Source organism: Lagopus muta, chromosome 1, assembly GCF_023343835.1.
Source record: "Lagopus muta isolate bLagMut1 chromosome 1, bLagMut1 primary, whole genome shotgun sequence".
NCBI lineage: Eukaryota > Metazoa > Chordata > Aves > Galliformes > Phasianidae > Lagopus > Lagopus muta.
The window spans coordinates 168,416,955-168,431,523 of NC_064433.1; the positions used below are offsets into that span (position 1 = coordinate 168,416,955).

Genomic DNA, 14,569 nt, shown 5'->3' on the forward strand with positions numbered 1-14,569 from the left:
GTTGTCGCAAGAGTGTTGCAATGAATTAACTTTTAAAATCCTCAGCAATGTAGTAAGGAAAAGTAGGTTGGACATCACAAAACATAACAACAAACTTACCTGATTGCCAGTTTCTGTCACTATTTCTCCTTTGGCGTCCTCAGCTCGTTCCTTATTGCGGCAAACCAGGTGAACCGTGCCACCTCGTGGATTTTAACAAGAAACATATTTGACAATTAATTACTAAATATGTCAGGGGGACATCAGCAAAGAGAAAGAGCCAGAAAGTAGCTTCCAATTTGCAGTTCTTCTTTGGGGTTAGTTTTTGATACAAATTAGAAGGAATGAGAAACCTCCTGTGACTGCTTCCCATCTGTGAGAAATCTGTAGCGTGCCAGTAGCAGTGGCCACCCTGGAATACTGTGGGGATTTCCCAGCAGACAGAGCACTCCTGGGCTGTGTACATTCCACAGTCCCATTGCTCTGCTGTCAAGAGCTGAACAGTGGCTTTTCGTAGCTGTGGTCTGTGGAGGACCCAGGGCTCCCACAACATTGATGAAGAGCTGGGAAAAAGGTGCAAGTCAAAGCCACAGCACTTCACAGTCCCACGTTCAGCAGCTTTAGTCCCACCTAGGGACCAGTGCTCCCAGAAGACCCAGAGCAACGGGCCCATGGGAGCTGGTGCTCAGCAGTACAGAGTGGGGCCCAGCCAGCACCCGGGCATGCAGCACATGCCCTCACCGGCTCTGACCTTGAATGTTATGGACACTGATTTCATAGACAAGGAGGTTTTGATGTTCCTCATCCTGGAACTGGGGTTGGACCGGATTCAGGAGCTGCCAGAGCTGTTCTTGGGACAGAACAAGTTTGACTTCATTTCAGACTTTGTTAGCAAACAGCAACCCATTGCCATCAGCTGTTGAGGGGCTTTGAGCTCCTCCTTGTGTCTTAGTGGTTTTCAGTTTGTTTCTAACTTCCTTCTCCACCCACCATTCTCCTCCCTTCCCCTGCCTTCCTTGTCCTGGATTCCTAACCTCCCTAAAGAGACAATCATTGGACACTGGCTTGCAATAGATTGCTGTGCTACCTAGTAAACCAGACACCAAGAATTTAGGCACGGTCTATCAAAGGACAACAGTCTATTAAAAATGTTTCAACAGAAAGCTCAGGACACAATAAGCAGATGTACAGCAAAACATGCTAGGGTCCCCAGGCAAGGAACCACGGGCACAAACTGCAGCCTGGAAGGTTCAGGACAGACATTAAGAAAGAAGCTGTCATGAGGAGATAGATCAGCCCAGCCCTGCCCTGAGAGGTGGTAGAATTTCAATAGAATGGAAATTAGGGGCTTTCAAGATCAAGCTAGGCAAAGCAGTGACCAAATTGGTTTAGTGATGGCAAAAGTCCCGCTTCAAATGGGATGCTGGACAAGATGACCTCTAGGTACCTTCCAACCACTTTTTCTACAGAACAAATACTCAGGACAAGGGTCTTCTCCAAGGACTGGATATGTATCATGCCCTAATAGCACAGCGACAGTAAAGAGAACCTTCAAAATCAGCACTGAAATATAAGCAGACATCACTGTTATTCTTATGGTTTGCATTCCTTAATCATTACAAGAAATTTGTTAATCTCAGTTACAAGAACATATTGTATTGTACTCCTTAGTTCAGTTTACTGTTAAATGTGTTTTAGGGGTTCCTAGCAGCCCAATGCTAGAAGGCTTAAGAAATGTAATCCCAAAGGAATTCTGATGAAAGCAATTAGTACCCAAATGCAAGACATCAGAACTATTCCAGGGATGGAGTAGTCACATACCCATGTGCTGCAGAGCCTACTTAGGGCTCTGAATGTGCAATTGTGTCTGAGAGTTTTTCCACTGACTACAATTGGAGCAAGCATACTGGGCATGCAGCTGAAGCAGGCAACAAGCCTTGAGATTTTTTGTGCTATGTATGCACTGTGCATGGGAGGGACCCTGCATAATCAGGCACTAAGCATATACAGATCAGAATGAAAGACAATTTTTGCTTCAGTGAGACTAGATTTCATGAGTGAAAGGACAGACAAGTATCAGAACATGCAGTTTCCAATGCTCATCTGTCAAGCCATTCTTTCAGTGACTGTAGGCTTCGCTGCACAAAGGAGGGCTTTAATGAGAGATCTTAAGGCAGTTGAGGATTTGCAGATGTTTTAAGAGCTCTTCCCAAAGCACAAGAGACTGCACAAGCACTGTACTTGTATGAAAAAAAAATACACAGAGGAGCTAGCTGCCCTTCAGCTGATTGGAAACATGGTATGGTCCCAAAGGTGGATTTGAAGGGCTCTGAATATGAATGTTTCCTTGCTGCCCAGAAGAGATGGGTGCAAACCATGGGCTAGGAAAGGCCCATCATACGAAAGACATATTTAAATATGTCTTTCATGGTAAAGACCTAGAATTATCTGAATTTAAACAACACATGGGACTGAGAAAAACCTGCATCAAACCTGAACTGCAGCTCACAAGATATATAGGAAAGCCCACATCTGCAGTACGCATAGTACTGGCTGTGGCTGGCATGGCATTAATTTTTTTCATAGTGCTCATATGATGCTGTGCTTTAGATTTGTGAGTAAAACAATGCTAGTAACACACTATTTTTTATCCTCTGCTGAACAGCACTTGCACAGTGCCAAGGCCTTGTCTCTCACTTTAGCCTTTCAGTGAATAGATCTGAGGGTGCGCAAGAGGTTGGGTGGGGACACAGCTGGGACAGCTGACCACAGCTGAACAAAGAGATATTCCATGCACATATCATCATGCTCAGTAATAAAGAGGAAGAGAGGGGGCTTTAGGAGTTAGCCATCTCTTGCTCAGGAACTGGCTGGGCATCAGTCTACTCATGGGAGTTAGTGAGCGATTGCTTTTGCATCACTTGTTTCATTTTCTTTGTCTCTTATTTAACTTCTCCATCGTGCACTAAACTTTTTTTTTATTGTATCTGGACTCACAAGTTTTCACACTTTTATTCTTCTTCTCCTCTTCCCTCACCCTACTGCTGGTGGAACAGGAAAGTGTGCAAACTGTGCGGCATTTTGCTGCCTGCCAAGGTTAGCCCACTACACCAACATGACACTGACTCAGAAAAGAGCTGAACTCAGGCTACAGAAGATGTAATCAAGACTGCCATAACTTACAAGGATACAATGTGCACGCAGATGAAGCCAATGTAGCTGGTTATTTGTTTGCTGAGTATAATTTCTTGCTTTCTTGTTGCAACGCACTTCAAGAGATTCAACTAGAAGTGAGTCCCAGTAGCTGACATGGAGTTTCAGAGCAACACATACAAGAATGGGATCAGGAATTTCTTCCTGACTTAAATGATTAAGTCAATTTAACTTCATATGCACAACCATGCCCTAGAAAAGTATCAGGCAAGAAGTCTGAGTCTAAAGTTATTCTTTGAGCTCAAATTTAGATGTAATGACCAAATCCTATGCACCAGTTCAATCTGATATGCAGGACTGGAGAGATAATTGTCCCTCTGTACTCTGCACTGGTGAGGCCACACTTCAAGTACTGTGTTCCGTTTGCAGTCCCTCACTACAAGAAAGATACTGAGGCCCTGGAATGTGTCCCAAAGAAGGGTAACAAAGCTGAGAACAGTCTGGAGCACAAATCTTATGGAGAGTGGCTGAGGGAACTGGAATTGTTAGACTGGACAAAAGGTGGCTCGGGGGAGACCTTATCACTCTCTACAATTACCTGAAGGGAGGTTGTACCAAAGCAGGGGTCAGCCTCTTCTCCCAGGTAACTAGTGACAGCACAGGAGGTAATGGCTTTAAGTTGCTCTAGGAGAGATTCCAGTTGGATATTAGGGAAAAAAGAGTGGTCATGTACTGGAACAAGCTGCCCATACCTGGAATCATTTGAGAAAAGCGTAGATGAAGCATCGGGCGTCATGGTTTAGTGAGTATGCTGGTGATGGGTTGACAGGTGGACTTGATCATTTTAGTGATCTTTTTTAGCCTAAATAACTCTAAGCAACATCTGGTGGGCAGCTCCATTTGTAAGCAGAAGAGTCACCAGGCAAAGCAATAAATTTATGATGCATAATGACTGTAGCAGGAACCTGAGATCAATCATAAACTGGTATTGAGGGGGATCTTTAAGTCAAAGGCTCTTCAATGCTAATAATTTTGAATTAGTTTAATTTAATCAAATCTCCAGTCTCCTTCATAAGATAGTTGCTAGAGCCTAAGCAGGCAAAGAGAACCACAAACTCCTTTTTATTCTACAGGCCAAAGTGCCTGGAACTCTTGCACAAGGGGAGTTATTTTATCAGCCCTAAACAGGATTAGTTTTACCCTTAAAGAGTAGCTAATTCCAGTTCATGTCACCTCCTTGCTTACACAGAGCAATGTATTAAAAAAAAAAAAAAGAAAAGAAAAAGGCTGGCTAAAGGGTGCCAATTCCAGGCTGTTATCGTCACAATCAAGTACACCACTTTGGTCCTTCTGTACTCTCCCATCTCTAGCTTTGCAAAGCCACCTGTTTTCTTCCATCACATGCTATATGTTTAAGTTCCTCACCCTGTTCACATTCCACCACGGTGATACTTGTACTGAACCAGCCTTATGTAGACCACACTTTGTCAGTAACACCTTTAAATGACATTATAGCACAGGTGGACAATACTGCTAAACACACACATGAGAAACACTGGACATTTTCTCTATTTATATTTTGTTGCATTATTTCAGTTTTCACACTGCTGACCACACTTAATCCTTCAACCCAAACCAAGAGCTCTGTCCCCTCGCTCCAGAGAGCCGCATGTTCCTTATTTGTGCTGGAAGCCAGATTTGCTTCCCCTCCTCTCTCCTGCAGCTCAGGGTGGTTCCCCAGCTCACCTCTCCGCGCTATCTCCCTGGCTGCAGCCTTGCCAATGCCGCTGTTGGACCCAGTGATCAGAAAGGATCTACCAGCCACGTCCACCTCCAGATCTGCTGGGTCGAAGTGCTTGGAGGCAGATTCATAACCACTCCTAGATAAATCAGAGACACCTGTGAGAAACTAGAAGACAGCAATTCCAAAACAAAACCAAAAAACACAGGGAGGGTTGAAAAGGCCTTTCCCTCCACAGCTCAACACTCCTCTCTCACAGAGCTGCCTGGTCGCAGTGCCGCTGTGGAGCAAGTTCTGCGGCAACGACTCCAAACGTCCTGTGTGGGAGCCGAAGGGGCTCGGACTGCTCAGCTCGGGCTCACGTGCGATCTTCCTGCACTGAGCTCAGGGTAAGGCTGGCTGTCAAACGACACTTAAGGGGCTGAAATTCGCCCTCTTTGGGGGGCAGACTTCAATTAACAGGGAAAATAAAGGCGCAAAGCCTTGAACTACCGAACACCCACAAACATACACACGCACCCCAAGCACCGCCCCCGCCTCGCCGCAGCGCCGCACCCGCCCCGCGGCACAGCCCGCTCTCGGGGGCGGCGGCCCCGGTACCTCGTGTACTCCCGCAGCCCCTTCACGAACCACACGACGTTGCGGTACCACGACATGGTGCTACCGCCACCACTGTGACTCGGTCCCGCCTCTGCCTTACGTAAAGGTGCCCGGTCCAGCCCTGCCCGCCGTTGGGTGAGAGCCCGGGGCAGCCCCGCCCGGTCCGGCGCCATTACGGGTCGGGCAGAGGCGTGTGAGTGCGGATGTTGTGTGTGATGGTGTTCACTTCAGCGGTCTGATTTTATTATTATTATTATTATTTTTAGTTAACTAGCTTCCTCAACCTTTCTTCATAGGAGAGGTGCTGCAGCCCTTTGATCAAGGCTCTCCTCTGGACCCACTCCAACAGCTCCCCATGTTTCCTGACGCAGTACTGCGGATGGGGCCTCACGAGGGCAGAGTAGAGGGGACAATCACCTCCCTGTCCCTGCTGGCCACTCCTCTTCTGATGGAACGCAGGACGCCATTGGCCTTCCAGGCTGCAAGCGCACTGCTGGCTCATGTTAAATTTGTCATCAACCAAAACCCGTAAGACCTTCTCGGCAGGGCTACTCTGAAGTTCTTCTCCCAGTCACTATATGTATTTGGGATTTCCCTGACCCAAATGCAACACCTTGCTTTCTTGAACCTCATTAGTCTCACACAGGCCCACTTTTAAGCCTGTCTGGGTCCCTCTGGATGGCACCTCTTCCTTCTGTCATTATCAGCCACACCACTCAGCTTGGTGTCATCAGTAAACTTGCTGAGGCACACTCAATCCCATCATTTCTGTCATTGATACAGATATCAAAGAGTACCAGTCCCAAGACTGACCCCTGGGGCGCAGTTCAGCCTCCACCTGGATGCTAAGCTATTGAAACAATCCCTGGCTGTGATCTACCAACCAATTCCTTATCCACTGAAGTGTCCACCCTTCAAACCCATCTCTCTCCAATTTAGAGAACATCATCAACTTTTAGGAACATAAATAGCCTTACTGCACCACACCAAATAGTATTTCAGATAGCAAATGAACCTGTGAAATTCTTTGCTCCTACTAATGGGGTAATACATACCAGTAAGAAAGGGTATGCAAGTAGCAGCTACAGTAGGAGGAGTGAAGTTTAAAATGCGTTTTCAGTTCCTCTGGAATGTGTGTTAAAGCTGTTAAGCCCCAGAGAATCATCTGGAGTTGCACATCTGGACAATCTATGCTAGCTGTAAGGAAATTGTCATTGTAGGCATAATTATGTTCTTAAGCATGTTAAAGGACTAGGCACTTAAAAACATCAGTGTGCAAGTTAGATTAATTCATGCTTTTTATGTGCCTTTCAAGGCCACAGGCACACAACCTGCTTTAGGAATCCAATCTGTTTTCAACAGCTTCAGTTGGCTGGTTTCAACAGCAGAGACAGAAGAAATTGAAATATTTTGTCTCTTCTAACCCCATTTTGTAGCCTGGTACTTCTGTTTCTAGATCTCTTCATATTGGTGAAGGGCTCATAAACAAGTCCTCAGCTCTCAACTCAAGTTTCTCAGCTCAAAATGTTCTTCCCACCATGAAGTTAAAACTTCAGGACTCAGCACTGTGCTTATGCTAAGTATTATATGTGAAATAACATTTTTCAGAGGGTAAAAAGACACATTTTCACGGGGATATCTTCTTCCCTACAGAGACCATCTAGATAAATATCATACCTTTGCACCAAATCTGAAAATGCTTGTTCTTATTAAAACAGATGGAAGAATTTATTTTAAACCAGTCAGTTTAAACCAATTTTATTTGTTTGTTCTTGGAAATCTCTAGGATGTTTTGACTGAAGTCTTCCTCAACAATTCACCCTGATTCTGGTGCTCAAAATGGATTCTTCTGACCCAAAAAGTGACAGCTTGGCAGTGGTGTAATTGGCAACATTATTTCTGTAATGGAAAGTGAATGGCTGCCTGAACTACAGATACATATAGAGGTCACTCTGAAGGTAATGCCTCCTGTTTATTTCCATGGAAACCACAACAGATGCAAAGAGCACAACAACACTGTTTGATAGAGCAAATTCTCAGCTACAAAACACTATTTTTCAACATAATCACCACCAATTAGCTGTACATTTTTGCAAGTGATGAACAAGAGACTGCATGCCATCCTTACGAAAATCTGCACCAGCAGAGGTCACCCACTGTTTCACAGCTGCTGTGATGGCATCATTGCTAGGAAAATGGTGCCCAAGGAGTCCATCCTTCATCAGACCAAACAAAGAAAGTTAGAAGGTGCTAAATCTGGACTATACAGTGGATATGTTATGACAGTCTAACCTAGGCTGGCAGCCTGTGGCCTTGAGACTGATATAAGGCATGGCATTATTGTGTTACAAGAGAAAGATTTTCTTCTTCTCCAGCCTGATTCTGGAAGTTGAAGCCTTCAGCTCCGTCAGCTTTGTGATGTAATGGTCAGAGTTGATGGTTTGTCTGGGTTCTAAGAAATCCAGCAGGATCACCACTTTCCTAGCCCAAAAGACAGAGCACATCGCTTTACCTGCTGAGGACTGCTTCTCAAACTTTTTCTTCAATGTGGAATTCACATTCACCAGTCCATGGGCTGCTGTTACTCTGGCTCATAGTGGTGACATCACATCTCATCACCAGTAATGATGCAATCCAGGAAACTGTCCCCTTCAGTCTTGTATTGGTGCAGTAGGTCCTGACAAACTTGCATATGGGGTTCTTTCTGTTCCTGTACAAGCATCTGTGGGACATACCTGGTGCAAACTTTGTGATATTCCAACATTGCCACCACCATTTCCAACACCTTGAAGGTGATTCATAATCTTGCCTCCACTGCCGTTTGTCACAAAGCAATAATAATGGGATATTGGCAAGAAGTTTCAAGCTCTACTGCCATACCGACAACATTGGCTCTGATGTCATGGACCATAGTCAATAGGAGGCATTACTTTTGGAGCAGTCTCCATCCTGTGTAAATGTAAATATATAATACTGAGCTGTATGGAAACAGTTTTGTGATCATCACCTACAACCTGCAGTTAGCAACCAGAACTGCACAGCAACTGCTAAAATGATGTTAGATAGTCATATTCACTGTGATCTGAACAGATGTTAGCTTTGTGCAAATCCTGCATGCTGTCTGACATAACATTCCTTCTTCTTCATTTGAATCCCTTGCCCTGATAGCCCTCCAGCTTCTGCTTTTTCCTTACAGACTGTTCAAACCTGTCTGGTTTCTCTCCATGAATGCTGGTTCTGGGAAAACACACAGCAGAGCAGAAACAGAGTTATGTGAGCACGCCTGCTGTTACAAACATCCAGTGTTGCCCCATATATTTATGCTAGTTAGAATGTCTCACCTTGGGTGTTGTAACCCTCGGTGCTTCTCAGTATGCTGTCCTAGGATAGTAACGTTCCACGGTTGCTTACCCTGCAGAATTAGCTGCATTCTTTACAGGAAACATGATTTCAGTTTGAAAAACGTTAGCAAATCCCAAACAAAACAAAATTCCTGTGGAAGTTCCTGTGAGTGCACTAATCTGGGTTGTGCTTTGTTCCCTTGTCACTCCTCTTTTTACCCTGCATATTTGTTAAGTGCATACAGCTTAACATAAAGCAAAAATGGATGATGGTTCTGATATGTTTTGTTCGTAGTTTTGTCTTCCTTCTCAAAGATAATGGGAACATGTCTGCAATCTGCAGGTGTCTCTAAAAGTGAGTGGAAGATGGAAGATTGACAAGATTGTGCCTCCCTTCCAGGCTAAACCATTTGAACTGGAATCATCTGGGTGCTGTGTGGTCCAACATGGAGGGACTAACCAGTGTGAGTATGCATGGCAGAAGCTTCCCACTAGTCAAACACAAAATATAATAACATAGGCAGACAGTGGGAGAGCTTACAGCATTTTAAGGGTTAGGCAGAAATGGAAAATGAGAGCATATTACTTCTGTTTGTTAACAGAGAATGTATGTTTGTTAGGAAGGAGTTTGAATGTAGAGCTGGGAACTTATATCACATTTGTACACACTCAGTTTTACCTAAGGGTATTAAATAAATACAATAGCACCAATACTGTGATCATAGAATCATAGAGTTACAGAATTATAAAATGGCTTGGGTTGAGGGACCTCAAGGATCATCAATTTCCAATCCCTCTGTCAGAGGCAGGGTTGCCAATTTCTAGACCAGGCAGTAGATCAGATTGCCCACGGCCCCATTCAGCCTGGCCTTGAACACCTCCAGGGACAGGGCATCACTGCCCTCCCTGTGAAAAACTTCCCCCAACATCTAATCTAAATCCAGCCCTTTGAATGGTCAAAGGGTTCTCCAGACCTTTGACCACTTTCATGACCCTCCTCTGGACTTTCTCCAAGAGCTCCACATCTTTTCTGTGTTGGAGGTCCCAGATTTGGATGCAGTACTCCAGATGGGGCCTCACAAGGGCAGAGTAGAGGGGGGCAATCACTTCCCTCATCCTGCTGGCCACCCCTTTTCTAATGGAACCCAGGACACCATTGACCTTTCAGGCTGCGAGCGCGCACTGCTGGATCATGTTAAGTTTTTCATCAACCAACCCCTAAGACCTTCTCATCGGGGCTACTCTCAATGAGTTCTTTCCCAGTTTGTATACACTACATCAATCCAAGTGCAAAACCTTTCACTTGGCTTTGTTGAATGTCATCAGGTTAGCCACACCCTTTTATCAAATACAGTTTCCAGGAGTTTCTCTAAGTGTTGCTGTTATTTCATTTCTCCTCTTGTGATGTTTTGCCTTTGTGTTGTTCCAGAGGCAGGAGAGATGGAATAAGTGCTGCCTACTAACCCAGCCATCTCAGTGACGAGGCAATAGAGATTGTGTGCAGGAGAATGATAAGACTGTATTGCCAGGAGCTGGCTGATGCTACTGAAGTACTGAAGTACTGGCAGTACTCTCACAGGCAAAAAATCCTCCTATGTCAAGGGTTTTTTTTTTGGCTGTGTGTTCCCTTTTGTACTGAATTCTAGGTTGATGCTCTTTGTTAGCAGATTTAGAATCCATTCTGGCATTTGGAAAATTTGGGAAGCTGCAGCTTTTGATTTCTTTCTTGCAGCTAGTTTAGCAAGCATTACACCAAAGCAAGAGACTATTCTGAATAAGAGGGATTTTTTGAACCAGAAATTCTTCTCATGGATTGTCAGCAAACATCTGGGGTAGTTATAGCCAGGAGCTGTTATTTGCATCGACTGACAGCTGCACTGGAAGGGGCAGGATCAAGAGAGGCACAAGGCTGTTGAGCTCCTTACATTCCCCTCATTCGACTACTGAACAAGATGACTTCACCTTGCTCACTCCTTATATAACATGCTCAAATTTACTGTTTCACTTGAGGTCAGCAGCACTTCAGGTATATCTATGCTGTCAAATAACTCATAGCTTATTCTCAGGGCTAGATCCTCTTACTGCTCATACTACACGGATATTTGATGATGCACAGGCTGCTTTCTTTACACATTAAACAGCTATGTCTGTCCAAAACAAGCTCAAGTATGGTCTGGGGGATACTTTCCTTGAAGAATAATTCATTCTCAAGCACTGTGAGTGAGATTGCACCCGGGCTGACTGCACAGCATGGCCTGGCACTGGTAATCCTATATTCAGGTGCCTGCATCTTGCAGTGTAGAAGCAGCCTCTGAGTTCATTATGCAGACCATTCAAGAGTGCAGAAAATTCTCAAAGCAAATAAAACATCTGAATTGTTGTGATTGTGATCCCCTCAGTGTTAGGATTTCTTGAATAAAGACCTCATTGTTTTCATAAAACGCAAGGGCTGGTGAAAATGCACCTCTGGCCACACAGCTGGACTGACATGAAAAGAATCCTTGCATTTGATCCATCCTTGTGTCTGTGAAAGAGCAAGGAGTTTTAAACAAGGTTTTAATTACCTCACAACACAAAAGAAAAGTTGAGGGTACTGATTGCTCTGCAGGGCTCTGCATTTCAGCACGCTTCATGTTTTCTTCCCAAGGGACAGGTAGAGTACTCAAGAGCTGAAAAGCAATTATGTTATACAAGATGTTTAAGAGCAGCTTCAAGGCCATCCTGCCAGTCTCTTCTACTATCTTTGTCTTAAGCACAGCTGGCTCCTTTCCTTGCTTCCTACAGAAGATCCAGAAGGCTTTTGTGCATTCTTTCATCACAGTTGCCAAATTTCTAATTAAGTTGTTGTGCCTGGCCCCATTAAGTCAATCAGAACATGGCCACTGATTGCAGTGGGAACAGGAGCAGGTTTTAAGGGCCAAAGTTTCAGAGGAGCTCAACATCTGTAGTTAGAAACAGGTTTTCAAAGGAAGTGGCAACCGTGTGCAAGTCACCATCTTTAGAGACATGCGTTTGCCATGAGCATTTGCCATGATGTCCTCGTGGACACTCAAGAGCACTTGAGAAGTTAAAGCACCCTCTAAGTGTAACAGCAATTATGAGCTGTCAGCAGCTCTCAGACAGAGAGAGCGCACTTCTTTCTGCCTGGCTGGAGTAGAGGGCCTGTGAGTGATTGAAGAGGAGCATCCAGGCCTGGAGATCCCAGCGTCATATCTGACGTGTTGATGTGATCAGAAGAGTGGGAGTAGAAAAGATGCTCATCCTGAGTGCAGCAAAGGGTCAAAGTTCTAGCTGTTCTGGGGAGCAGCAGGGTATTCTCTTTCTTCGTGTGCTTTTATACCCAAGTCATTGATAAATTTGCCAGCTCCTGTCTTCAGCAGGGTTGTTTGCAATGAAATCAGGCCTTCTCTAGGCCAAGTAGCCCGTTGTGCTCAAGAAGCAGCTGTACCAGTATGTCATAATTTCTCCACTGTTTGCACCCTGCAAACTGAGCTCAGTGCTGCACCCTGAGTACTCAGCTCAGTACTGAAAAGTAATTTTTTTTCCCCCAAAGGACTAAGAATCAAATCCACAAGATATGCAGGTACCTAACTGATGTGGAAATCTGGAGGATCTCCTTGTAGAAAAACCTTTTGCACACATTGGCCCTCAGGCCCATACTTTGCATCTCAGGACACCTCTCAGATTTGAACTGTTAGATCGCAGCCTGGGAAAAATATCATAGATTTCTGCCAGATGAGATTTAACAAAAGCAAGTGTAGAGTCTTGCATCTGGGGAGGAACAATTCCATGCACCAGTACAGGTTGGGGGATGAGCTGCTGGAGGGGAGCTCTGCAGAGAGGGACCTGGGTGTCCTGGTGGACGACAGGTTGGCCATGAGCCAGCAGTGTGCCCTTGTGGCCAAAAAGGCCAATGGCATCCTGGGATGCATTAAAAAGAGCGTGGCCAGCAGGTCAAAGGAGGTGATCCTCCCCCTCTACTCTGCCCTGGTAAGGCCTCATCTGGAGTACTGCGTCCAGTTCTGGGCTCCCCAGTACAAAAAAGACAGGGATCTCTTGGAAAGAGTCCAGCGGAGGGCCACAAAGATGGTGAAGGGCCTGGAGCATCTCTCCTATGAGGAAAGGCTGAGTGAACTGGGTCTGTTCAGCCTTGAGAAAAGAAGACTGAGAGGGGACCTGATCCAGGTCTATAAATATCTGAGGTGTGGGGGGCAGAGTGGCGAGGCCGGACTCTTTTCAGTGGTGAGTGGAGACAGGACAAGGGGAAACAGCCGGAAACTGGAGCATAGGAAGTTCCGCACAAACGTGCGCAAGAACTTCTTTACAGTGAGGTGACGGAGCACTGGAACAGGCTGCCCAGGGAGGTGGTGGAGTCTCCTTCTCTGGAGATGTTCAAGACCTGCCTGGATGCCTACCTGTGCGACCTACTGTAGGGAACCTGCTTTGGCAGGGGGGTTGGACTCGATGATCTCTGGAGGTCCCTTCCAACCCCTACAATTCTGTGATTCTGTGATCCCAACCCTTCGGCTGCGACCAGCCAACCAATTCTTAATCCACTGTACAGTCCATCTTTCAAATCCATACCTTTTCAGTTTAGAGAGAAGGGGTCATGTCAAAGGCTTTGTAGAAGTCCAGGTAGATGACATCTATCTCCCTTCTCCTGTCCACTGATGCTGTCACTCCATTATACCAGATTGGTCAGGCACCATCTGCCTTTGGTGAAGCTGTGCTGGCTGTCTCAGATCATCTCTTCATCTCATGTGTGCCTTAACATGGTAACCAGGAGGATCCCAGGCACAGAGGTGAGGTTCACTGGCCCGTAGTTCCCTGGGTCTTCCTTTCTCCCTTTCTTGGGAGTAGGGAGTAATGTTTTCCAGTCACCAGGGATTTTACCTGACAGCCATGATTTTTCAAATATGATGGAGAGCAGCTCGGCAGCCACATCAGCCATCTTTCTCAGAACCCTGTGATGCATGTCATCCGGCCCCATGGATTTATATACGGTTTCATGAGGAAGTCTAGTGGGATGGAATCCACTCCTCTCACCCACGCCTAGAGGTTCAGGATCCTGGCAGACACAGGCAGCCTGGCCACCTGTGAAGACTGGGGCAAAGCAACTCATTGAGTACCTCAGCTTTTTCCTATGTCTGACGAAGCCAGTTCTCCTTCCTCATTTATCAGAGGGGGAACACTCTTGTTGGCTGTCTGCCTGCCTGTGTACCTGTAGAACCCCTTCTTATTATTTTTCACATCCCTCACCAAATTCAGCTCTCTGTCTGTGCCTTGGCTTTCCTAATCTTATTTCTGCACAACGTCCCTATATTCTTCCCAGGCACCCTGCTTCCACGTCCTGTACATTTCTCTCTTTTCCCTCAGTTTAAGCTGCAGGTCCTTGCTCAGCCAACTCTGAAACACGTGAAACAGCTCTTGAACTAACCAAGAATAACTTCTACTTTTTTTATCATTTTCTGCACAGTCACCTTGTACTGTTAAAGTGTGATGTCTTGGGGCCTCATAAAGTCTGAACCAATTGCCTTGTGAGAGCAATCTCCTATTTTTATTCCTGAACAGTATGAATTCCTGTTTCTACTCCAGCAATGAGGTCTGTGACAAGTCTGATGTCCTTCTTCCCTACTTCTGTGGGTCAGCAGGTAGCCCTCCAGAGCTACCTATGTTGAAATGAAAGAATGAGACATTTACTTATCTGTCTGCAGCTTTTAAAACAGCTCTGGGAAGCTGTTCCTCAAAGCTTTGG

At 45.4% G+C, this 14,569-nt stretch overlaps 1 protein-coding gene across 4 annotated transcripts in view; it reads right to left on the reverse strand.

Annotated features, from left to right (window-relative positions):
• Nucleotides 1-5,609, reverse strand: part of DHRS12 (dehydrogenase/reductase 12) — a 30,940-nt gene extending 25,331 nt beyond the window's left edge. Inside the window, exons 1-3 of one of the 4 annotated variants that reach the window (XM_048934698.1) lie at nucleotides 5,474-5,609; nucleotides 4,879-5,012; nucleotides 100-182 (exon numbers count right to left, since the gene is read on the reverse strand). In XM_048934698.1, the coding sequence (XP_048790655.1) occupies nucleotides 100-182; nucleotides 4,879-5,012; nucleotides 5,474-5,529 (273 nt within the window). In that variant the 5' untranslated portion in view covers nucleotides 5,530-5,609. The other 3 variants (XM_048934699.1, XM_048934700.1, XM_048934701.1) reach the window with 3 other exon arrangements.
• Between the last annotated feature and the right edge of the window lie 8,960 nt (nucleotides 5,610-14,569).